This window comes from Aythya fuligula, chromosome 8 (assembly GCF_009819795.1).
Source record: "Aythya fuligula isolate bAytFul2 chromosome 8, bAytFul2.pri, whole genome shotgun sequence".
Classification (NCBI taxonomy): domain Eukaryota; kingdom Metazoa; phylum Chordata; class Aves; order Anseriformes; family Anatidae; genus Aythya; species Aythya fuligula.
The window spans coordinates 26,571,141-26,594,873 of NC_045566.1; the positions used below are offsets into that span (position 1 = coordinate 26,571,141).

The 23,733-nt window shown below is 37.8% G+C and overlaps 1 protein-coding gene across 1 annotated transcript; it reads right to left on the reverse strand.

Annotated features, from left to right (window-relative positions):
* Positions 1–917: 917 nt before the first annotated feature.
* On the reverse strand, positions 918–23,308 carry FAM102B (family with sequence similarity 102 member B). Its single transcript, XM_032192076.1, has 11 exons — positions 23,067–23,308; positions 12,029–12,149; positions 11,370–11,399; positions 10,786–10,902; positions 9,559–9,605; positions 6,101–6,204; positions 5,057–5,152; positions 4,314–4,500; positions 4,096–4,223; positions 3,697–3,766; positions 918–3,368 (listed from the first exon to the last, which is right to left on the reverse strand). The coding sequence occupies exons 1-11, from the start codon at positions 23,306–23,308 to the stop codon at positions 3,326–3,328; spliced, it is 1,185 nt and encodes a 394-aa protein (XP_032047967.1). The 3' UTR covers positions 918–3,325.
* Positions 23,309–23,733: the final 425 nt, after the last annotated feature.

Below are 23,733 nucleotides of genomic sequence, written 5' to 3' on the forward strand. Positions count from 1 at the left end.
AAGGAACACAGGCATCTGAAATGACAGAAGAGTTCTTATGCAAAAGTCCTTTGCGTTTCCTTCCTGATATACAAATCGACCACATTTTATGCAGTAATGTATGCAAGCAATTTGCTGGGAACTTTCCAAAATCTAATGCAGTGGCACTACTGTATATTTAAGTGAAGATACTGGGGAAACATTAGCAGATCATAAGAGAAGGCAGTTAAAAAAACAAACCCCCAAAATGAGGGCCATGTTTACAACCGTGTGATCAGTTGTAGCTGTTGGAAGAGCAGTGTGTACAACTCTGAATTTAGGCAAAGCTTTCTTTGATATCTTGCTTATGGATTCCTTCATTAAAAAAAAAAAAAAAAAAAGGTGGAAGGAATGTAACTTAATGATTATTAGTTTCTAATAGGTAAGCAACAGTGAAAATAACCTGCCCCACAGAAATGTTAAGAAATGTATTGAGAACATCTGTCTCTCCCCTTCTTGTTGGCAGATCCTGCTGTGAGGTGATACAGGGAATTGCACTGTCTAAGCTGTTGCAGGCACTTGGACTGGTCCAACAGGTAGGAGAGGAGAGCAGGCACGAATGAGCAGCTGGCTGGGGAGAAGGCAGAACTACTTACATTAGAAAGAATTTTATAAAGTCATTTTTCTTCCATGTTAATCTTTCCCTCTGTGTTGTTAGCTCATGTCAGAAGGTCCATAAAATGCACCCATGTGTTCAGTGATAGCATCTATAGTGTTGAGGGATAGCACGGGTAGTTCTGGTGCTTTGTATCTGTTTTTTTTTTTGTTTAAAATTGTTTCCCATACTACAATAATGATTGGGTCTTGATATACTATGTATGTGTTTGAAACAGTGGTGCACAGCGTTATTTTCATTTTTTTCCTTCCAGTTTAAACAATAACCATGTGTAAATAGCACATTTTCCTTGCAACATGAGTTTATTGCGTCTGAAACATTTACATTAAATACAGTTAAAAAACATATCCCAAACAGTTCACAACATGTGTTCAATATTCTTACAACACAGTTTACAAAAAATATCCAAGTATGAAGGTTATGTTCCACTTAAAATATGCACAATTACAGAATCACCACATAAAGAGTTTTAGCTTGAAGTGTGAACAATAAAATGGTACAACACAGCTTTATTTAAAGCTTGATTTCCATGTAAACTTCTTTCCTACTTAAAAGATCTTCTCGGTCAAGAAACAGCAGTTTCTAGTAAACAAAATACCTAATCTATGGCAGTTACCTGTGTCTTTTAACACAGAATACAAATCTAGGCTATGGAAATTTCCTTAAGAATTATGTAAGCAGCTGTACAACACTTTTTTACATTTCTTCTTACTATGCCTATTTTTCCTAGTAAACTTAAGTAAACTACCATCTAACTACTACTGGTTTTAACAGATTTGTCAAAAAGTCTAGCAGTGTCCAGGAGTACTGAAAGCAACATAATTCAAATTTCATGCATCTTTTGGCTTGCAGTAGGATATTTTTTGCACAAAGTAGGTATATAAAAGGAAACTTATGCTCTGACAGATACTATACTAATAGTTATTTGTTTTCCGTTTAAAATTCCTGTGAAGAAATGGATAGATAATACCACATTTCTATTAACAGCAGCTAAAATAGAATCTTTGCATTAATTCTTTTTACCCATTAAAATGCTTAGAGATTATGATTTCCAGTAGGAAATAAGTGTTGAAGTACCATAACTGAGGAACAATTCATACTTAGTAACACTACTCACGCTTCAAACTCTGAAATTTCCTTAAGAGATTTCTTTAAGAAATAATTTCCTTAACAAATACGAGTTTAATAACTACTCTGGATTTATGGAAAACAAATAAGGCTTACTTATACTTCAGTAAAAGAATGTCAAACATCAATTTGGGAAGAATTTAAAGCTTTCTACAACGGCCATGCAATTTTTATTTGTATTTAATCTAAGCCTTACTGATTAACAATACAATCAAGTGTAACAAAATACAGGTCACATGCAATTTGCAGTTAAAAATACAGCAGATCCAAGCCTAAATTTGAAACGTGTCACCTAGCACATTACTTGAAAGATGGATTCTTTCATAATTCTCAATGAAAATTTTAAGAGATCTTTCATCTTTTCTGTCTGGCAGGCAGATGGCTATTTGTGCAAATTTAAATACAGTACATTGACCTCAACGTAACAGTGGACAGATAGCGAAGGAGTAAGTGTTCAACATCAAAAGACAAATTTGTTGCACGTTAATTCCTTTTCAGAGTGCAGAATATGTCTACAATAAAGTGCTTCTCTTAATAAGTTATACTGGTAGCAGTTTAGATGTTTACCTAGTTTTAAAGCTTAAGTTGTTTAGTAAATATTTTAATATCCCTGTACCTCCCCTATCCTTCAAGGCACCTTCAAAACGCAAGCAGAACACTAACTGGGAAGAGTTAAGCTACAAGAAAAAGTTCAAAGTGGTAGTAAACTATTGATAAGGTTTGTAAACAGTACCATCCCTCTGAATCTGAGGGCTTGTGCATTACTGAAGCAAGTTTCTGTTGGAAGAAGCATTTGAACTCCAGAGTTAGCAATCCTTAGGGACACAGCCAGCTTTCTTGATAATACACTACTGTGCCACATTTTCATGTGGTATCCTGCTTCTTTTGTTACTTGTACAAAACCATCTTATTTGATGTATGTAAGCCTCTAGACTTCAAGTAACACAACCTATTATGGGCTGGTTTAGATCTATTGAGTCTTTTTTAATGCATGTACATTTCACCTCCACTAATGCAACCTTATGAGAAGGTTTTGGTTATGATGAAAATATATTTGGCTTGTTCTGTGGAAGCCATAACCTTCACCTGGTACTAACTTTTGACTGGATAGAAGGAGTTAGCTTCTTTAAGACTTCAATGACAGGTACAGTCAAAATCGAGGCTAATTGGTTTCTTCAGATCTGTTTAAGGCTTTCTGGAACTTCTTTAGAAAAGAAGACGTGGAGCACATGACCCCATGTGACCTCTGCTGTGGAATACTAAAATAGGATCCACTTAATCATGTTTCTAAAAAGTTAGGGAATAACTTGAAAAGTATTTCACTAACATCAAATACAGCTTTCAAAACCTGTCCAAGTGCTTTCACAACGTATACAAAGCTTTATCTTCTATGGTATCAAGGCAATGTTTAGCTATATGAGCACGAGGCATTCCATTACTTTTCCAAAAGAAGTTCACACTGAGTTCATCTTTGCTTTCACAGCTCTTGCAAGAGAGTGAACTTGAAGAAAAGTATCAATGCCAGAGTTCCACGTTCTCCGTTTCTGTTCAAGTCATTCTAGTCTAGCGTTTTATCACCACCTGCTCATATGCTCCAGATCCAACTCTGAAAACGTTTAAAAGAAATCAGATGAGTTGCAATTAAAATAGAAGTTAAAGAAGTTAAGTTTGAAACATTACTCCTAACTGAGAACTTTGGAACTAAGACTTCACGACCTCCAAAAGTTACAGCGTTTTCAGCTGGCATATCAGTTTGATTTTAGAACGAACCTTTGTGTTCTGGTTTACAGCCTGACAATCTAGTTCTTTTGGTGCCATTTGAATGATAAAGAATAGAAAGATGAAAAGATCACGAATGTAGATACAGAATAATTGCTGTGGAAGATACATTTCTGTTTAGTGTTAGTCACTGATCAGTCATTCAGGCTACATACCTGTTAGGTAGATGATGGCTTCCAAAAGAAGTGCTTCCACCAGGGCCCACAAATAATCTTAAGCCTTCCTCTAGAAAGCAAGACAATTCATTTGTTAGCTTAATTTCTAAAACTGACATTTTAAATCTACCAATTTGGTAACTGATCCTTTGCAGGTTAGAGGTTGGAGAACCTAACTTCCCTGTAGGTTTGTCCCTGCTGTTATCTTTTTGAGAAAAACAATTGACTGGGGAAGTTACTGGAGTCATGCAACAAGGGTCCTTTCAACTTCTGCGAAACAGGATCAAGCATATACACAGTCTTACAATTACAAGCAACAGGGACCATGAAGAGAGTCAGTTTTCTTAAGGCCTTTAATGTGCATCAACTTTCCCTAAGCTTCCTTATTTCTCTCCATACCTTCTGCACTTGAGTCTAAACTGAAGTCTTGACTCTGGAGTATTTTTTCAACTACATCATCAGCATCAACTCTGGTAGCATCAACCCTCTTCAGCTGTGACTCCACAGAGTCTTGTTTTACAGGATGTCTGCAAAAAGAAATATATTTAGAGGTCTTAGAAGTGATATAGTAAATTCAGTTTTGCTTCTCCTAGGTAAGGCTTTCAAGTTGAGCATACCTGCAAAGTTTTTCTGATGATGCATCTTTAATAGATGTATCAATGTTGGTTTCAGTTACTTTTGGATCCATCTCTTCACAGGGCCCTAGAATACTTCCAATTCCTGTTGAGGTACTGCCCTCTGAGGTGTTTCTCCTGTGGCACAGTTCAGACATACTAGATGACCTAGAGTGAGATGTGCTGTAGCCTGTTGGGAGAACACAGGAGAGCTAGATTAGGTATGCTGCTGACAGCCATGGTCATCAACAGTCTTTTACAAAGCAGAATTGGTGTTTTGTCTTCTTGACAAGGAACTTCAAAAGCCTTCTGAGTATATATGCGTATACCGAGTAGATGATCCATTTTGGTTTTTGTATTCTAGCATGTGCTGTTTTCTTTTTCTTCTGAATAACTTAGTTTCCTAACAATCACAATAACTTGGTGTCATTACTTCCTCTTAAACTTTCAGAGCTGAGTCTCCATTTATTTTCATACATGTAAAAGTAAAACTCAAAGGAAACTCAGCAAAACTCAAAGAAAAGTTTGCCTCACATTTGAACAGATTATGTACCATCATTCTTTTAAGAGGAGAAAATGTTACTTTTCCCCCCAACCCTTCCCATACCTGAAACTCCTAGGAAAAGGTTTCAAGTTCACACCTTTTTTTTTTTTTTTTAAACACAGAGGTATAGTTATTGTCTACAGTCTAAAAGCATGGAAGCTAATATAATGCAACAATTCATAAAGAAATGGGTAACAGCTACCTGACAGTTTTGACTGCTGACTTGCATAGCTTGATGTTCTGGAATGTCCGCATGCACCAAGTTCGTCTGGGACTGAGGCACTCTTTGATGAAAGATCTGCAAAACATGCAAGTCAGAAAGGTCCTAAAGCCAACCTTATTATCACTTTGCCCATAGTCTTGAGTAGACTCCAATGTCAGATTTCCCAGAGGGATTTAGTGATTTCACACTGTTTTTCTATGAACCTCGTCAAAGATGCAACTGCTCAAAAATACTGCGCATGTTAAGGAATATTCATTCTCTTAAAAGAAAAATCCATTAGGAATGTAGGAATATGGTTCTGCCCCAATAAAATTGAGAGTAGCGTTGAGTTAAACTATTGTCTAAGTACAGTTCTAGATTTGTCTGTACTGGGGACACTGAAGAGACTGCCATGCTTTTCATAACAGAATAGCATGTGAAGTGTTTTCTAATAGAAAGTACATAAAACAACTATGGTTAAGATGAATTAAGCTGTGTTTAGGGTGGAAATTAATAATCTGTATATGGGCCTCAAACTTGTTTTTAAAAAAATCAACCCATAATACAGTATTTTCATAGTAATCATTTTTTCATATTGTTTACATACATAATTTCAGATAAACAACTTCAATTTTTAAAAAAGGATAGAGCTTTCACTGTTCAAAATTTGGGGATAGGTGTATCCTTAAAGACCTGATTCATAAATTGAAAATCAAGGGCCAAATTAAACGTACTGTTGAAACACAAATCCAAAGCAAATCAAGAAACGTGTCACACAGAAAATGAAGGATTTTAAATATTACAAAGAAGACAGGCCATCAAGCCCATTTTCTCTCTTTCTGTTAAATAAACTGTTACAAAAGTAAAAAAGAGGGATTCTACTGCTGTTATTTAAGAGAGGGTATCTGAGCAAATAAACCAAAGAAGGTCCCTTTGTGAGACAACTGACAACATCCCTTTAAGATGAGAAGTATTTCATGTGTCTCCTTGAAGCTATGAAGCCAGTTAAAACAGAATTGAGAAGTTAAGAACATTATTTTATACCTCTGATACCCAGATGTACTAGTAAGTTTTCTCTGCCTTTCCTGTCTTCATGCAAAGATTCTGATTCTCCAGCAATTGCTATGGACGTTGCTGTGGAAGGAGGCCTGTAAGAGAAAAAGGTGGTTAGAATTTGCTCTGGTTTTGCTGATTCCTCCAAATTGATCAGCATATTTTTTTTCAAGTAAATAGATGTAATTTGTACTGTGCTTCAAGTTAGTCATCTCATAACCTTTTTATGAGAACATGCTGTCTAGCCCCCTTTAAAAAAAAAACAAAAAACTTTAGCTATTGAGCTTCACGACATTTTATAGAATCCCTCTGCTCAGTCCTTCAGGCTTCTGGGGGTCTGTGGAAGAGTTTTTCTTTTATTGATAAGCCTTTTGATAATTGGTAGTGATATGTGTTAATTTTGAAGTTTTTTTTTTTTTTTTTTCCAAGTGTGAATTGCAGGATCATTTATGTGTAAAGAATGTATGTACCTCAATACTTTATGGAATACATGACAAGATGGTAAATTAAAAAAAAAAGCAACCAAACATACAACTACAGTTCTCCTACTTGGCTTGTGCACTGTGATGTACTCCTGGCTGATTCATCCCTGTTGCAGTATACAAGCAGACTCTGGGCTGACAGCCCTCCCCTCCTAGCAGAGGGGCCTCTGTTACTATCTCCACATGTTCCCCTCTAACTTCCACCTCCAGTGAATTAAAAAGAAAAAAAAAATCACATACCACATAATTTAAATTTGGATCACTACTAAAAAGCTTTTCATACAGCTTAAGTGCTTGCTTCAATTTATACCAACACCCAAAGAGGTATTTTATTAAAAAGAATAAGGCTTTCAAGTTTGTGTTTTGGGAAAAGTAACCCACACTTGCAAGCAGCCAAATACAACTAAAATGCATTTCAAGACATTGCCTGTGTTTTTTTAATGCTTTGTTATTTTGACCTTGAGATCCAGACTCTTGCTCTGCATACAAATAGATATTTGTTGACATTTTTACATTGGATATTCCATAAATTAGCTGCTGTCTTTCTATACAGTAGTATGTCTCCTCTTATGTTAAGTTTGAAATTAAGAGAGAAAGACAGAAAAAGCACTTCTGGAAATAAAAAGCTTGTGTGACTTAAAAGCCTAATATACTTTTGAAAGCAAGAATTGAATGCTTGAAGGGATGTCACCCCAAATCAAATGGCAAGCCTTCTTGACTGCTTCATAAAATATGTAGCTGCTTCCAGATCGTGCAACTGTTTTAAGGCTTATTTTTCCTTCTACGAAGAACATCTGTGTTGGATAAATTATTTGTTCTGTTTGTGTTGAAAGTTTGTGCTCTGGGAAATGGTTATATCATCAGTTTGGAAGAAAATGCCAAGACTGAATAATTTCAATCAGAGTTTATCCTGGGGTTGCAGAAAACTATTTAGTTACTACGTTCAACTATATGAGTACCTGCACAGAAACTCATTGTTTCATGAGCATACAAGACCAATTATTAGTTAATTGGCTTTGAGAAACTCGTTTATGTGTACGAGTGAGATATTTGTTAATAGGTCTCACTCAAAGTAAATGAGGAGGTACTCAATAACCAGCAAAACAGAAAACCTTTGCCTGCTCAAACAGATTGAGATAGTACCATCTTACTAGTTGTCCAGTGAGCACAGGACAAGATTTCACACTGTTCTACTCTTCTTTTTAAAAGGTTAGAAGAGGGGAAAGAAACCTTTATGGTGCAAGCGGATATCAAAGAGTTCCTACTGGGAATCATCTGAGCTGTACTGGTGCAGGCCACATTCTCAGATCCCTTCAGAAACCGTGGTAAGGATACAGCCACAGCAGTAATGTGAAGTCTGTAGTTGGTATAGAAAAGTTTTCAATTGTCCTAGTTACACCAGGATACATCTCCAAACTGCTGAGACGTTACTTCATATTTCTGCCTCAAAATAAGTTAGGAGTTCAGTGCTGCTTTTCTTGGAGCTGCAGATTTTTTATTTTTTTAACTTAAGATTTCAGTATATATTTATTGCTACGTAATATAGCTGTATGAGACTGGTATCCCACTCTGTTTTATTATTCAGAGGGACACTGATTGCCTATATTCATCATGTAAAAGATGAGTTCAAATTCAGTTTATAAGAGTATTTTGAACAAAAACTAAGTCCTGCTGAAGTAAAAGTGTGTCTGTACAGAGTTAGTAAGCACTAACCATATCTTTAGTAGGTATTTTTGATCCAGTATAAGGTTTGGAAGTATATATTGAAGTTGAGAACCTACTGAAAAAGATCAAACTGATGTAAGGGTGAAGCTAGCAATTTTTTCCAGATTGCTTTTCTTTTCCTTAAGCTGATCTTTTCATGTTATATATAATACTTCAAACTGTCTTAGATTGTTTTTGAAAGTGCTAGTAAGAAAACAAGCATGTTGTCTCAGAACTGTTCATAACTGAAACATCCTGTTTCTGTCAGCAGCAAACAGGTACTGAGAGAATAGGGGGCACATCCTATTAAGTAATTCACCTCCTTATTATTCTTCCAATATCTCATCTGTAGTTTAGGTATTTTCTGAGCCATGTGTGATATTTTATATTTAATAGCTCACAATTTTTCATTCAGGAATTTCTCTTAGTTCTTTCTTGAACTTAGAGTTTTAGTACTCATGAAATGTAGTAGCGAGAAGTTCCACAACTTAATTGATTCCATTTTGATTCCATCTCCTAGTTTCAGTATAACAACATAGCAGTCAATGAAAAGAACTGAAGAAAAATTCAAGTTAAAGTAGGACTTAAAAGATCAAATTTATTTTGAAGGAATTATTTCATTAACCCATCCCCCAAACATCTGTGACAAGTGAAATACAACCAAGTTGTTTTAAACCTGTTATTGACACAATTGCCATCTACTGTTATATGAAATTAGAAAAGACTGGCATTAAACTGAAAAGCACATCAAGACAGCTTACCAGTTTTAAGAGACGGAAGATTATCAACTTCCTAAGTTAGGGAAAAGCAATGGCAGTAAGTATCTTAGCAAGTATTGAGGAATTTTTTGACACTGCATTCATGAAAGCATTCTATATATTTTTCCAATTCTCTCCTTAGAATGAATGGCTTTCAGGTTCTTGTAAAACATCTCTTACAATACAGAGGCCATGTAGAGTCCTTCATTTCCTATTGGTCAGGATAACTTGGTCATGGCTATGTTCATGTAGGGTTGCTGTATGAGTGACTTCCCATAAGCGTTTCTTTATTTGAACACCTACTGAGTATTTAACTGCAAGGGGAACTGTGAGAATTCTGGTATTTTTGCCATGTTAGCCATTATTCAGCTACTATCCTTTTTTATAAAATACTGTTGTCAGATTGGAGATATTCACGTATGCAAAATGGAATTGTAATTCTGAACATGGACTGAGGCACTTATGCATGACCAAAATACTATCCAACAGCTTTTTATAAACTTACATTTTAAAACATGGGTCTCCAGACATTAGCTGCATGTTGATCAAAACCTACACATCAAGAAAACAAAACACAGAAAAAAATTGAATTAGTTGGTGATACATGGTCATGTCACTAAGTTAGATTTGCCACAAATCTTATATTTAAGTAAAGTAAAAAAGCATAATATATGCAAATAAACACTTCTGTAAAAAATGCTTCTTGTTCTTAGCACACATGCAAACACTTGCAAAAAAAAAAAAAAAAAAAGAGCACGTAGACTAACATTAATGCACTTAAAGGATTCTCTAAAAGATTTGCAGATCAAGAAGAATCCTAAAATTATTGATAGCTAGATAGATTTCCTGTCTCTTATTTTTCCCTTGAAACCAAAAGAATAAACCCACAAAATGTAAATAATGCCATAGGACAATAATGCATTGAGAAGGCTTGTTGGCTGGGACAAAGCCATTAGTTTTAAGTTTTCGGGACAAAGTCAATGACTATCTTAAAGAAACCAGACAATATATGCTTAGACAGTATACTCAATGGTATGAGGAATTCATCCTAGTGTTTTAGCAGGACAATTTTTAATTTTTTAATTTGCTTGCAACATTCTGTAATTAATTTCAGTTTTATGAAATGCAGCTTACTTCATTTTTTAATCTCATTGGACTAATGAGGGAGAACAGTGGGATGGGTTTCTTTCAACAGTTCTTAACAACTGTTACACGTTCCAGGATTCATGGAGGTGATAAAGCTGGCTTACACATAAATAAACCAATTAAGAGTTACTTGCAGGAGAGCTGCACAGGAATTTGCCCATTCTTAAAGATATAATTGCTACGTTTATGAGACTGTATTTACTTTTTTACTATACATTATTGTTCCCTTTCTCAGTTCCTGTCAGAGTAGAAATACCTTTTGGACACTTTTGCTTTACAGCTATCTAGCTCTATATCCAGGAGTAGGACAAACTGTATTGTTGACTATATGGATTTTAATGATTCTCTGAAAGCAAAGCCAATATTTGCACCTTTAACTATTTTCCCTCTAGAAAGAGGTTCAGCACATACGTGCTGAAATACGTTTTTTATATGTAATTAATAATTACATAATAATAATTAATAAGAAGATTTTTATACATTTTAAATACAAAATATGTTTTAATAGTTTTAAATCTCATTAAATGTTTAATCATAACACTTGTTTTCTGCTTTATTAGTTTAAGTATGAGAAAAGAAAAATTACCTTGAGAATGGAGTTATCCTGTCTTGTATTTTTGGTATCATAACCTTCTAGTAAACAGCGACGAGTGGTATTTCCTGATCCAGCAAACTCTGCTAGATTTAGATCTGCAAAGCCCAGCTATTAAGAGAAAATGACAAGTTAGTAGTAATCAGTACTAACTGCAGGCACTTGTTACATGCACAGTGTTGAGTGCCACTCAACACTAGCTTCTCTCAAATGTAAGATGATGCCCATTGAAGAAAGAGGCCCAAGGCAAAAAGCAGAAAAGAAATGCAGAGCATCAAATTCTGCATAGCTCTATCTTCAGTTATAAATTACAGTCTCAAGGCAGGAAAAAAAATATATATTTTTAAAGGTAAATATATGCAAAAGGATTTACTTTCATCAACCCTTTCTGTACATTAAATTGAAAGAAAAAAACATTCCAGGGGTAGAATATTGTATAATAATATTAAACTTACTAAACACCATGATCAAAAGCACATACAACACTGTGTCACTATAATGTACCTAACGAAATCATGGGTGTTAGAGCAGTACTATTCTGCAATTAGTTTAAAAGGGCATAAATACATTAAATTTACCTTTGCATATGCCTTTCCTCCTTTTAACTCCTAGGGGAAAAAAACAAACAAACATACTAGTAATTATGCAAGCCATCCATTAAAGATAGCAACTTTTTTTTTTTTTTTTTTTTTTTTTAAAGAAAAGCAAATAATAATCTTCATTTTAAAATAGCTCAGCACACATTTGCTAGGTTATACCATGGTCATTTGAAACTTCGTATTAATCAGTGCAGGCCAGCAGGAGACTGTCATCTTGTAGAAAGAGGGGACTAGGGGAAAGGCGAGTGCCTGATTCCAGGCCAGCATTTGCCTGCTGTAAAGTCTAGCCCCAGGGGCAGGAAGTGCTTCATACAAAATTCTGATACTTAGCACAGTTCAAGGCTTCTAAGTTTACTCGTGCATACCAGCAGTACCTATCAAGGGCTAACTTTATGAAGGCCGATGAGTGATTCCCTACCTGTCCTACTGGAATAACTTATTTTCAATAAGAATGTAAAAACTCATCAATTAGTCAGGATAATGTAATAAATAGGATTCCTATGTAAATGTTTTTAGAATACCTGACATGGTTGCATCTAAAATGGATTTTATGAAATTCATCATCTGACTAAAAATACAATCAAAACAAGTGATGAAAGAGCAGGGGAAGAGCGGAAGAGGGAAAAAATGCTACTTACCTTCCGTACAGACACCCTGCAGATGCAAGTATCCAGAATTCCTGTTGTGGCACTGGCACTGATTTTACACATAAATAGGAACTTTTTCTTCCAGCGGACACAGTTTGCCTGTACTACCTCCCTGCAAATAGGGAAGATAAACTTAATACCAGTTGTATATGCACTCAGGACCATAAAATGCAATAGGATAGCTTAAAAACAATCACTTCTGTTTGTGAAGTGGCCACTTCAAGCAAAGTCTGGTTCAAAGCCTGAATAGCCATCCTTCACTCTTCTCTTTCTGTAGCAAGACTATTAACTGCTTCATAACCTGAACACAGTATTAAACCTAGAGGGGGAAAAAAAAAGAACAGCCATGTGTTTTTGCAAATGACTGAGATTGTCATTTCTCCATTTTGCCTCCAGAGAGTGTGAAGTCTTTCTTCCTGAACATTAGCTCCCAGGCACTCTCTTACAAGCTGCTGAGTTTTGGAATGTGCTCAGGGATACCATCTTGGAAAAATCACATTTCAGTACAGGCAGAACTAGATAAATTTGAGGCCTGCATCAGTTCAGAGGAGATGATGTACAATAATCAGATACAAAGTCATGCACTCAAGGCATAGAATAATTTCAACTACATTCTGGGTATTTGTCTTTTGAGAGCAAAGTAAGATGACTAATATCTGAATGACTTTGTTCATCATAAGAGAATTACAAGCCAGCAAAATGACTTAGCTAAGAAAAAAGCAATCACTGGATGCTTTCAGCTATATTAATGTTATTATATAAGCCTCAAGTGGCACACATTTTTCTATTAGGGTAACTCCAGTTGAGAACAAATAGACTCCAAAATAAACACATGCAGGGAGAATAGCTAGAAAACTTCTCTATCTTATCAGGAAAAAAAAAAAAAAGAAAAAAAAAGAAAAAAAAATATGGTAAGTGATTCAAACACAGTAAGCACCAGCTAACTTTTTAAGCTAAATGAGAAGTGGCTGGGGCCAAAATAAGGCATAATCAAACACATTTAAAACTGAAAATTACAAGGTCTCAAACCAGAGAGCACATTTCTAGAACAGCTTTCCAATAACAGAAATAGAAGCAAAGTTGTCTACAGTATGTAAAGAAAAGGTTGGCCAGTTTGCCAATTACATGATGTAAGGACTGTGATTCTGGGGAACCTGCCTCAGTGATCAAAAAGTTCTTTTCTAGTCCTATGTTTCTAAACACAGACCTTAGGAGTGTGGAGAATCTCTGATAATTTCTTCTACCACTCTAGTCATTCAAGTACAGTCTTCACATATTAAAGCAAATCTGTCCTTTTTTTACCTTTTTTTTTTTCTAATGCACATATTCCTGTGTTTTATGTTAACTTCCTACAGCACTTGATTATTGAAGACCCAGTCTGACATCTTTAGCACAGAAGAATTCTTTGGTTCCCCATAGGCTGGAGTCAGAGTTTATCACCTATGGAGAAACAGTGAATCACACGGCTCCTCTGTGCTGTGCTGGGGACGCTGCCAGCTGCAGCGCTCACATCCACAATGACTTGCTAAGGTAGGAACAAACTACCCTGTCTAAAATGAGTCAGTTTAATTACCACAACAGACTAACGGATTCAAATGATGCAACACTGAGTCACGTTCTAGCATGTGACCTAAGAGGAACACGTTCTACATACCACAATCTACCTTTTTTCCATTGTTTCCTCTTGTAACCTTCCCTGTGCTATGGGAGAAGAAAAAGCCAACCTGCCAGTATATGAGTTATTTAAATCCAGAATAGAAGCAGAATTCAAAAAAGGCAAATTACACATAGCTACTACATCCTCTATAGGAAACAGGCTCAAGCAAGAAGGAGCCAAGTCAAATACAACCTTTAAGGGATGTATGATAATTGTTAACATTCGTTACACTTAGAAAGGTTTAATTGCTATCGTAGCACTTCGGTGACAGTTGCTCATCTCTCAGGTAAAGCAAACAGCCAGCTAGATGTCCACTGTCAGGCAGGATACAGCTGTGCACGTGTGTGGGTATCTGGGATGTGCATATTTAGGTTTCATGCACTGTGCTCTCCAGACAACACAACTCCTGAGAATGATCTGCTTTTCTGCCGATCACAGTGGTCCAGCCTTACTCAAAGTAATTTACAAATGAAATCTCTAGAATTTATTGCTATTTTTCTTGAAGCTATTTTTTTCTGAGTAATATTTTGATCTTGTCCTAAACATTAAAAAAAATTAAAGGCCTTTGTCTCTTAAAAATACCACCATATCTGTCCTGGTTGTACAAAGCAGTTGTACTATAAGCAGGGAAAAAGGTGAAATGCCTTTTTTCTTGAGCTGCCTAGCTACAATATTTTACTTCAAATAGAGAAGAGATATTAAGTCACTAAATTCATTGTAGTACTCCAGTCCTTCTGTGAACAATACTATCAGTACATTCTAGAAATGTACTCATGTGAAACAATACTAATGTCCTCATGCAAGCACTAGAAGCAACAGGCCTCCACTGATAGTAAAAGACAATAGACGTGGTCATGTCCTTAACCCTGATGGTAATTAGCCAAACTTTTGGGAATTCATTAGGCTAAAAAGACTGCGTGGGAAGGTGAACTTGAATGCAGGTGAACTAAGTAATATGGTTTGTCAAGACTTCTTTTACAAAAAACATGATATTTTGGCACACTGGTAGTATTCCACCCCCACGGAAACAAATGCACAGACACAAAATCCCAGAATCAGATTTTGTTTTGTTTCATCACAGAGTAAGAATCTTGGATTAAGCACAACACTGTATTTAAAAACCTCTACATTAAGAGCATAACTGAAAACTGTGTTCCTTAAAATAAGTGATTTTTGTAGCTGTCAGTTGTGCTGCACCTCAAAGAATTCCTGAAAGTAAATCCTAGCAGAAATATCTATTTAATACTGTAAGACATGCAGTTGTACAAACTTGTATTGAGCTTGCAAGAACTCTTGCCAATCCTTTGACCTCACTTCTTCCTCCATTCTACCTCTAGTCTCAGATCAAGGCATGTCAGCTGTGGCCACAGGGAACCTGCACTTATACATTACTATGCATCCAATAATATCTGGAGAGAAAAATCAAGTGTCTTTTTTGTAAATAGAAGAAATGCAGACTTCTGCTGAGTCTCTCACTGTCACCCAGAAAGGTCAGAAAATGACTTCCCCTAGTATCTGCTGATCATACAAGTAAGGACATGGTCATCAGTGTCATTCCAAGATATTTGAAATATCTACAACGTGCAGAAACAACAACAAAAAAGTGAATTGTTCTTATTTCATTTAATTAAACAATGAAAAAAATTGTCACATTTTAATAAAGGTATTTTTTGTGTGAATAAAAGCACCAACAAGTTAATCCCTTTATGCTGAAAGGAAATCAGTAAAATATTCAGAACGTTATCATCTACATTTCTGAGAATCTTAGTTCATGTGCAAGGCCTTTAGAAAATAAATAGTTTTATTGATTGGTTACTATGGAAATGAACCGACATAACTTCTTGGCAACCGTGCCTATGTTATGGGGCAGGCTGGAGAAAGCTTTCCGTTATGAGTCAGTTTCCTATGAGCCTCTTAGTCACTTTACCACATGCAAAGCAAAAGCAGTTGTTTTATGAATCAAAATGCATCTTGGTTACTAAGACGCATTCAAATATGTACTAGGCTGTAGTTTAAGAACAAACACTGTTAGTAAGACCTAGCCAAGAAGAATGGAAAATAGACAGATATTATAAGATAAATTGATTCTAAAGTATAGTTTAAGCTAACCATCAGTTTAACTAACTGTTTTTCTCTTCAGAGGGTCATTTTCACCTTGACTAAATTTCAAATGCCTGTTTTCAGCTGTAGACAAGGTCTTTCCCCTATGTATTTTATGTGCTGTACACAATTCCCATTTAGAATAATGAACAGAAGTCTTCTATTTTCTCTTCTCATCCACAAAAGAGAAAGCTCAACACAGCAACCAACATAAGAGAAGCAACAATTCCTAATCCAATCATCATCTCAGCCTATCACTTGTTAAAGACTAGGGCTTTTTTATTTTTTAAGAAACATTTATGATCACCATATTGTTTGTTCATTCCCACATGGATAAAGGATCTGAATAACAGCTTGTTTCAGCAAATAGCCACAAATACAAAAATAAATCACTTCTAAAGACCTTAAGTGTCATGTGAAAAATTCCTTTTTGCCAAATGGAAAAGCTTAAGGAGGAAAGGCTTAGAAATAAATAAGCTAAAACTCTTTAGGACATTTAGGAAAATATCATGTTCCATTAATTAGAAACTTGTTTATTCAAGTTTTTATTTTAATTATTCTAGACAGCTAGTTATAACATTTAGCCATATGCAGATGATCATGTTAAACGGATTATTTTTCTAGCACAATTACTTTAGAATTATTGGTCACCAAGGGAATAAAAAAATTGGGGGCATTTGTTTTTAGTTTCAAGGTGCCATTCAGTCTATATATTAGGCAAATTTTATATGAAACTTTCAAAAAATACTTTCAGAACCAAGTAGGTAGTCTTCTTTATATTAAGGAATGGAAGGGTTGCTTAGACATCTTACAGCTTTTGTACAAAATGTAAGTTATCTAAACCCTCACTCTAAATACTTTGAAAAAATATCTTTTTCAGTCCACAAGGTAAATAGGGATATTATTTTTACTTATTATTACTATTTTTTAAAGCTGGTGATTTTGTGCAAATGTTTGCTTTAGACTTTCAAAAATTTTTTGAGACTGGACATTGACAGGCTAAAGTATAGTGAATAAAATGCCTTTAGAAGAGTTCTCTCTGAATTAGTGTAATTTTTTCCAATACTACCTAAGTTTTGCTTGCTTCTTTCAGGAGAAAATATATTACGCTGGATCAAGGCTGCTGCAGCTCCACATCCCAGGTCCCACCAGCAGTGAGACTGAAGACGTGTTCCCAGTACGTACACGAAAACACCACAGATACACAGCCAGCCACAAATCCCAGACACAGACAGCACCAATGGCCTTGTTCCACTCCCCTCTCTGGCTGGACACGACAGAGGCTCACTAACAAGGTCTATATATATATATGGACTTGATCAGCTTGATTCCTGATAGTGCTTATGTTACCATAAAAGTCAGTCAAAGAAAATCTCCAAGACTCAATTTGGAGTTTTAGAAGGCAAACATTCTTTAATTGCAGCACTGGACACACAGAGGATCACGCCACCTAGTATGCATGTCAAATTGTTCAAGCTACAAGGGTTATATACAATCAAAACACATTCATTTGATTTCCAAGAAGTAACTAACATAGCCACGCTATTTCCCAGACCTTGTTAAAGTATGTAAATATCCCTGACCTATGCACATCTGTTTCTACTGGTGGTCTTTCAGGGCCTTGATAGTCAACTTCAGCATGCATACTAAGCTTAGTCATTTACAGGTCCAAGGACATAGGCATGCCACGAGTTCCTCACCCAGTCTTTTCAGATATATCCTCCCAGACTGCGTAATCATTTACACATAGAAAGTTTCCTGTTTTGATGTAGGTCTTTTAAAATGTAAATAATATCATATTTGTATATATGCACGTCTAGAAAATATATATAAACACACGTTTCTTCTGCAGAATGCCGAAGCACTTACAGAAGGTCATCCCATTTTTCTGAGGCAGGAAAGAAGAAGGCATTAGCCTGTAATCTTAACAGTTTTATCAGCCACACTTCCAGTGCCCTCGGTGGTTCAGGTATGTTACTGTAAGACTTGATCTCTCCTAGGCTACCTGCAGCATTAGGAAGGTATTGTTGGATACAGCTCTCACTTGTATAAAGGAACACACAGTGGTTTGGCATGCAAAAGAGGAATGCTGACATCCTGCTTGCACGATCTTCCCCCTAATTCACTTCTATTTCGAATTAGTGAAGTCTCACTGTTGAGGAAAAAATGGAGGTACCTATGCAGCTGACTCCTGGAGCAATCAAATGTCTGTTTCTAATTAGCCAACTTTCAAGCAAAACATCATATGGTTAAGATCCTTCAAAAAAATTACTGTACAGTTCTCTCTTCTTGTTTGGTTTAGATCCATGCAGCTGTGGTGTCACACAATGGGGTTTACTCATGATTTTTCGTTTAATGTCTCTACTGTATACACAAAAATGTAAACAAGATCATGCAACAGAGAAATCCTTTACTTTCAAATTAAACTAAAAGCTTTTCCATTAATTTGATAATGGAAGTAAAAGCAAATGCAAACAGACAAATATGAAAATCACAGAGGTATTATAAAGGAAATGAAAAAGATCTATCACAACTACGCCAGGACCAATTTTATTCAAATGCATTCTACGCATCTAATACATAACAAGTGTTGACTACGTGCTGCCCATGCACATTCCAAATCCAATTTATTTCCTATATTCAGGAAAACAGATTTACTTTAGTATTCTGTTTCCGCCATGCCTGAGTCATACAAGATGCATTCTCTCCAACACAAACATTTTTTCCTAAGCACTGCAAAAACAAACAAAACCAGTCATTTACAAACAGAGCTTCAACGTTTCCTTACTGTTTCACAAATTTCAGCACGAAGCAAATCAGCGAACAGTAAGCTCTGCAGGAAGAGCTCCACTTGTTTACAGTGCACTACTCTCCAGTTATTTTGCTGTTATTGCAAGCAAAACTAACCACTTTCTTTTTCACGTTTTTACTCACAGTAACCAGGTTAAAGATTTAACTAGCAGTATTTCACATTAGGTATTCCCTATGAAATGTGTATACACTGACCGTGACATCAAAGCAGAGCTGCTCTCGGCTAATTTTTACTTATGAAAAACTGCTGGTTACAAGCAAATGCAGAGACCTAAGAGAACTGGTGAAGTGAAGGGCCAGCTGTACTAGTGAGACTGTAGCCAGCAGTTCAAAGGAAGTGACTGTTCCGTCTGCTGAACATTTGCAAAGCTTTATCTGTAGCACTGAATCCAGTTTGGGATCCTCGAGTGAAAGACATGATAAACTGAGGCAAGTCCTGGGGGTGTGAGATGAGGATCTGGAGTCAGAGCAACAGGGCTGAAGCCAGAGGATAAACTGGGAGAACTGGATTTTTACAGTCTCAAGAAAAGATGGAAACCGATTTAATTGCTGTCTTCAGCCATCCCTACTGAGTTAGAGAGAAGATGAAGCAAGACGTTTCTCAGTGGGAGCAGAGAAAGGACAAGGGGCAGTAACAGTGGTGAGCCCAAGGTGCAGGTTGGTTACAAAAACCTATCTCCATTCTTGCAGGTCGCATGAAGTCAACTGGACAACGCTGAGATTCCTGATCTGAGCTGAGTCCTGTTGGACTACACGATCTCTAGCAGTCCCCTCCATCCTAATTTATTCCACTAAGTAACAGAAATAGTCCTTGAAATACAAAGGCAATCAAGCATTATAGTGCTTGCAAATAGCAAGTTTACGACAGCAACATAACACAGCAAAATGTACTCTGTGTCCTGTGCTGGGGAAAAAATTCTCCTGCATAAACCAAGGGACATGTTTTGCTTTTTTTAATAAACAAGCACTTTTAATAGATGTCTGTCATAAACCCGTTTCCAGGAACCTTTTCCTGAGAAGTTAGCTGGTGCTGTATCTCTTACCAGTATTCACAGTAAGTTGTCTCACAGGGATGATCCATTTCCATCTGTATTAACCAATTAATTCCATGCAAAATGTAATCAATACAAACATTTTATTCTGTGCTACTATGGACCAGAGACATCCCTCCTCAAATCTGATTTTATTTTCTTTGTAATACTACTTTGAATTCCTGCCCTTCTGTTTCAGGAACTTGATTTTTTCATCCCTCTTGTTTCCATATCGTTATTCTTCTACCTCTCCCAATGAACTCTGACATTAATGTTTCAGCCTTGTTTGCTGCTCCTTCAGCTCTGTCTGGCATATCCATGCCAGTCCTTTCACATCATGCAACCTTCCTCAAGCACGTTCTCGAAATCATCTAAACCCATTTTATTGTACCTCTTCATTCATTAACAGATGTGAAAAAAATACACTTAAAAAAGTATCCTGTAATTTGTGTACAAAACTACTTCTTCTTACCTTTTTCCCCATAAGGTCTCTTCTTACCTTATCTCCCCTGACAGAGAGTGATGGCCTGAAAGCTTCTCACTAGCAGCCTGTTTGCAACCGAGACAAACTTTTCATATTCCTGAAAATCCATGTAAAAGAGCAACTACAAAACTGCTAGGCAGGATTTTTTTTTCCTACCATTTTCTTGCCTTACAGCTATTGAAAACTTTGTTCTGTTTTCTCTATTGTCAAATCAGGTTGCAGCTGCAGAACTATTAGAAGTACCACTGCCCAGTACCAAGTCTGAGGACTGCAAACAGAAATCATACATAGTGCAGGAGGATGAGAGTGGGAGGGACAGCAGTTCCATGTAACAGGTAGGTCATACTAACAACTACTTTTGTTTAAGAACAGAAAACTGTTTAAGCTGTCTTACTATCAGGAGAAGTTCTCCCTTTCAAACGCAATAGCAGCAAGAAGGGAAATGATGACTAGAAAGCAATTTGAAGAGTCCAGTGAGGCAGAAGATGTGCTTACCAGAGTCAAAAAAGCAAATGTAGTTTTAGTCAGTTGAGAAGGAAGCAGGTAAGCATCACTAGAAATAAGAAACACCTATTATCTGGAAGATAAATCAAATTCTACACAACAAAGTTACTTATTCTTTTCAGTATCTGTTAGGAATAAGAACATATTCATGCAAGTAATGCCAGAGCTCTGTGAGTGCCTCTCAGAACTCAAAAGCTTGTTGTATGCAAACTTCTCTGGAATTTGCTGCAGAATAAAATGTTTTGATGAAAAAAGCTAGTTCTCAGCCCCCCTCCCCCCTCATCTCTATCAATTATGCTTGTCACACAGATACAGATCATAATCAGCTTCTTAGTTTTGGTTGTGTTGAATGCTGTATTGTAACAATGAAGAGAGAAGCATCAGCAGTCTAAAATACCAGCAAGCAGAACTGAGAGGCAAGTGGAACATGACCAAACTGAAGACTGCAAGCGTAAGAACACAAAAATCCATTGCTTGTATTACATGCCAGGGGGTGGTGGTAGGGAAATTCAAGCAAAAAATGTAACTATCAGGCTTACAACCAGTGTAGCCTAAATGTGTACAGTACAGTGTTGAAAGCACCCTCTTAAGAAATAAGATGGTTTACTTTCCTAAAGTCTTTGAGTTCCTCATACCAACATCTTCTCTTTTGCTGGTGGTGAAATAATTCAGCCTATGAGCAGTTACCTACCCTAGGAGGCTTATCAATTATTTCTTCCGTCTGTTTAGGTCAATTACAGACAGCCTATGATTCCAGTACATTTGTCTGCATTGTACTAGCCTTAAGGAATATGCATAGTATTCCTCCAAGTCTGTATCTTAGAACACTGTTCTTTTCTGTTCAAAATATTCACGGGTGTAACTTCTGCCCTGATGTTTTTATCAGTACTAACTGGAGAACAGTAACTTCTCCCTTAAAAGCTATAGTATACTAGACCTTGATCAGTAACAAAGATAAAGCTATTAAGGAGACATGGTCAGTTTTTTCATGTATTATACATACCCATCTTAAAGTATTGTATATGTTCTGAAATACAATCAAGTTTTTCAAGCTTTTTATGACACTTCAAAGAGCTCTACTTTCAGAAAATGACCACCAGTTCACACTAGAATAAACGCATGCAGAAGATGACGGCAATTTAAAAAAAAAAAAAAAAGTTTGTAACTGACAAGTTTTGAAATGATGCCACATTTGTTAACTTAATTTCATCCTTATTTATTCAGACCATTGCTGAATCACCACTGTGAAAATCCATCTGTTAATTCTTAAGCCAAGAGCAAAGGCACTCCCTAAACTGGCATTGAAGGATCACTGCAGAGGAATGCTATACCTTTCTATAAACATACCTCAACGCTTTTCAGTCCAGCAGGAATAGACCAGTTACACTCACAGGGATTTTGATACACCAGCAAGTTTCTCTGCTGTTCTTATTTTGAAACCATACCCCAAGAAAAATAGAAGGATGGTAAAGCCCGAGTCCAGGATAGTATTTCAGCAGCAGCAGAACTGTGCTGTCATGCTTCCACTGACACTTCCTAGAGACACATATCATACACATTGCTCACATCAGCTAATCTAAAATCAACTTCTTTGAAAGAGACTACCCAGCAAATACACGTCAGCCTGTGAAAGTGACTCCAAAGCAGTAAGGGCTGCATTAGGACAGTAATGGCACATCAGTGCCTGAACTCATGCCTGTCATCATCTGTTACACCCATGATGAAGTTGCTTGGAAGAAAAATGAGAAGGAAAATAGACATGAAATGAGAACGGAGTTGAAGACCCTCCAACCATACAGAGAAAAGATTAATGTTTGACTGTACATGCAAGTATATTAGAATGGTTAAATAAGGAGTTTTCAGTTCTGTTTTGGTGCTCTTTATTCTCTTTAATTTCATCTGCAAAATCAAAAGCAGATACTTCAGTGAGCTCTATAATAGCAGCATCTATTTTAATAAGAAAATAACCGAATAGGCATAGATTTGTTACTAATTTCTGTCTGCTCCCGGCATTCCATGAGGCATTTTTCACTAAGTCCTTCTAGTAACAACATTAGAGTACCACAATAAGCCGTGCAGCGTCCTCTCCCCGCAGCAGAGCCCCGTGCAGCACAGCACACCCTTCCCTGCCCGACACCTGCACACGAAGCCACTGGCAGGCACTGGGCCGTCACACCCAGCAGGTGCGGCCGCTGCAGCTGACAGCCGGGCTGCTGGGGCGTGAAGAAGAAGAAAGGACACCTAGGTTTGCACTGCAGCGTTAAACACCAGCTCGGTACAGCATAAAGCTCTGAACACGTACAGGAACGCAGACAGCGCTTTTCCACAATGTGCTCGGTTACTTCTCCACGCAGGGATCCCCAAACCGAAGCGCAGCGAGGCCCCAGCCCGCCCCGGCCGCCAGCGGGGCCCCGCCGGGGGAGCCGGGGCAGGGGCACCTACCGGGAGGACTCCCCGCTGAAGCTGCCGCCGTCCAGCAGCCGCACCTTGCAGAAGAGGATGCCGTTGACGAAGGGCACGGAGGAGAGCTCGTCCAGCTCCAGCTCCACGCGGAACTTGAACTTCTTCTTCTTCACCAGCATGGCGAAGGACGCGGGACGGGGCCCCCCCGCCGGCCGCCCCCACGGGCGCTCAGCGCCCCGCGGCAGCTCCGCGCCGCGCCGCCCGCCCCGCTCCGCGCCCATGCCCCGGCGGGACGGGACGGGGACGGGGCTCAGCTCCGCTCCCCGCCCGCCTCAGCCCCTGGCGGCCGCTTACATGGCAGCCGGCGCCTCCCTCCGGCCCACCCGCCCCGCTCCGGCCGCCCCCGGCGCCGCCTCCCCGCGGCCCCGAGCGGGAGCTCGGCCGGGCTGGGGCCCGAGCCACACAACCCGGGGAGCTGGGCGCTTGGGATCTGCTTGTAGGGTCCCTCTGTTGGCTTTCGGCCCCTGCCGCGGGCTCTTACCCGCTCAGCTGGTGGTCATAGCGGGGTTTCGGCTCCACTTGGATGCAAGGAACAGCTAGCTGTTGGTAGCCTTGCACAGCTGTGTTTACACTTAATGCTCTGACACAGCTCGTCCCAGCAGCACGCACACAGCACTCTGTGTACAATGAATAATAGCTCCTGTGA

What these genes read in the sequence shown, in the direction of transcription:
- FAM102B (XM_032192076.1), bottom strand. Translation starts at nt 23,308, where the DNA reads ATGGGCGCGGAGCGGGGCGGGCGGCGCGGCGCGGAGCTGCCGCGGGGC. An exon ending in GAGGAAAGGCATATGCAAAG is followed by an intron (nt 10,903 to 11,369) that starts GTAAATTTAATG and finishes TTCTCTTAATAG; the next exon opens with CTGGGCTTTGCAGATCTAAA. An exon ending in GGAGACCCATGTTTTAAAAT is followed by an intron (nt 6,205 to 9,558) that starts GTAAGTTTATAA and finishes TTTCTCTTACAG; the next exon opens with GCCTCCTTCCACAGCAACGT.